Source organism: Penaeus chinensis, chromosome 38 (genome assembly GCF_019202785.1).
Source record: "Penaeus chinensis breed Huanghai No. 1 chromosome 38, ASM1920278v2, whole genome shotgun sequence".
Classification (NCBI taxonomy): Eukaryota; Metazoa; Arthropoda; class Malacostraca; order Decapoda; family Penaeidae; genus Penaeus; species Penaeus chinensis.
This window is the reverse complement of record NC_061856.1, coordinates 10,797,266-10,799,765: the sequence shown is the minus strand read 5'-3', so window position 1 is coordinate 10,799,765 and position 2,500 is coordinate 10,797,266. Positions and strand designations below refer to the sequence as shown.

General features: G+C 35.3%; 1 protein-coding gene across 1 annotated transcript in view; it reads left to right on the top strand.

The window, feature by feature from the left end:
* The window catches only part of LOC125045927, a 14,929-nt gene that overhangs the window by 3,849 nt on the left and 8,580 nt on the right, over positions 1-2,500 (top strand). Inside the window, exons 2-3 of the mRNA XM_047643528.1 lie at positions 959-1,084; positions 2,173-2,310. Coding sequence (XP_047499484.1) covers positions 959-1,084; positions 2,173-2,310 — 264 coding nt within the window. The remainder of the gene's footprint in view (positions 1-958; positions 1,085-2,172; positions 2,311-2,500) is intronic.

Genomic DNA, 2,500 nt, shown 5'->3' with positions numbered 1-2,500 from the left:
ACTAACAGAGAATAGAGGGTCATGGAGAAATTGGATGCGAAAAAGGACCTGTCGCAGGAGAGAGAGCTAGAAGAATATATATATGTATATATATATATATATATACATACATATATATATGTATATATATGTATATATATATAAATATACGATATATAACTACCGGTCTATTCTGTTATCTATCTATATATCAATATGGAGTTATTAGAGAGAATAACAAGCACTGAAAACTTTCTATATTATTTCATGATGAGTCTGAAAGTTACATATATATACAAATACATACATACATATACATGTATGTATGTATGTATGTATGTATGTATGTATGTACATAAATACATACATACATGCAAACACACACACACATGTACAATATATATATATATATATATATGTATATAATATATATATGTATACAATATATATATATATATATATATATATATGTTGTTCAATTCCTCGCCGCGGTAGTCGTAAAAATGCCTGCGCTCTGACTGCTGGCTCGAGCCCGAGAAAACGACAAATCGCCTTGAGAAGTCAAACGCAGGTGTCGTAGGGAAAGTCACCGGCGTGGCACAAGTGTTAGCGCGCCGAACCACGGTTGATTAGGAAGGGCATCCACGGGTGGCACTGCCATAAAACCTCTCAGTAGTGAACTGAGAGAGGCCTATGTCCTGCAGTAGAATGAATGGCTGTTAAAAGAAATATATATACATACAGTTTTATACATATAAATAAATGTATACATACATATATATAGATATGCATATTTATATATATATATATATACATACATAAACAAATATGTATATATATGAATATATATATATACATATATATATATATATATATACATATATATACATATATATACACACACACACACACACACACAATATCAACCAGTAAAAACAATAGCACGAACTATGAGATCGATTTCCTGTCCCTTACGCAGTGTCAGAGCGGCTCGCCAGTTGAAGCTTTTCTCACCCTTTACAGCTACTTAACTCTAGCATGGAAGAATTTTATGGGTAACCTGATAAAAAGAGGAATAGGTAAAGGTATGTTAGAGTATCAAAAGGTGACTTGATGATTAGATGAATAATTTAGCTATTCATGCTGATTAACACCGAAGTATTACATTATCAGAAACGCAAAAAAAAAAGTAAATAAATAAATAAATAAATAGATAAATTAATAAATAAAATATAAATAGATAAAATAAAATAGAAATTAAATAAAGTAATGAAAGACAAAAATAATAAAAGAAAGAAAAACAGAATCTTCTCCGCCTCCTATCCCCCCAAAAAAAAAGAAAATCTGAGATAAAAAAAAAAAAAAAAAAAAAATCAGCCACACAAAGCATCCCTCGGAAATAACTTTATCAATTCAACCCGAACCATCGCCTCGTGCCTCTATATTCGCGTCATCAATAAACATACTAATAAAACTAATAAAAACACGGGTCTTCCTCTCGTAGTCATAGACAAGATAAAAAGGGAGCAATCTGCAAGGCTCAATAATAGTTTGTCACGGCGACATCTGGCCTGAGGAGTCGCCTTATCACAGCGAGGGATATGCATATAACGCCCATGCTGTTTTGTCTCTTGTCCTTGAGGGGAGAAGGGGGTTGGGGGAGCGGGAGGGGGAGGGAGGGCCTTTCGGGGGAGAGGGAAGGGAGGGGGGGGGGGGTTTGGTTTGCGAAGTTCTAGCTTCGCCCGGGCCTTCTAGATATGGCCCGGCCTGTGTCAGCTTTTTTACGGCTGTCTCATTGAGTTGTCTGACACTCGGTGCTTACCGTGGCGGGATAAGAAGAGGAATATACATAAATATGAATGTGAGTGTGTGTGCATGTGTGTGTGTGTGCACAGTTGGATAAACACACACACACACACACACACACACACACACACACACACACACATATATATATATATATATATATGTATATATATGTATATATACATATATACACATAAATACACATATACATATACATATGTTTATGCATATATATACATACATATATATATGAATATATATATATACATATATGTGTGTGTGTGTGTGTGTGTGTGTGTGTGTGTGTGTGTGTGTGTGTGTGTGTGTGTCTATACCTGCCTCTTAAGCCTTCTATCTACTTATACATGAGAAACAAATAACATCCAGACAACAAAGAACGAGAACATCGCTCAAAGAACGAGGAACGAGGAACATTTCCCAACACAAGACGATGAACACATTTTCTGCAAGAAGCCTGTGTCCCTTCAAGGAAAAAATACGAGTATTGCTTCTACTGAGGTCCAGGCGAGGAGGACGTCTACGAGCACCGGCATTCTGGATCCACCTCGGTTCTCTTCTTCCCTCTCATTCTTTCTTCTTTTTCTCTTCTTCTTTCCCCTTTTTTTCTTTTCTTCTTATTCGTTTTCTTTCTTTTTTCTGCTGCTGCTTTTTTTTCTTGTTCTTTTTCTTTCTTTCTTGCTTTCTTCTTCTTTCT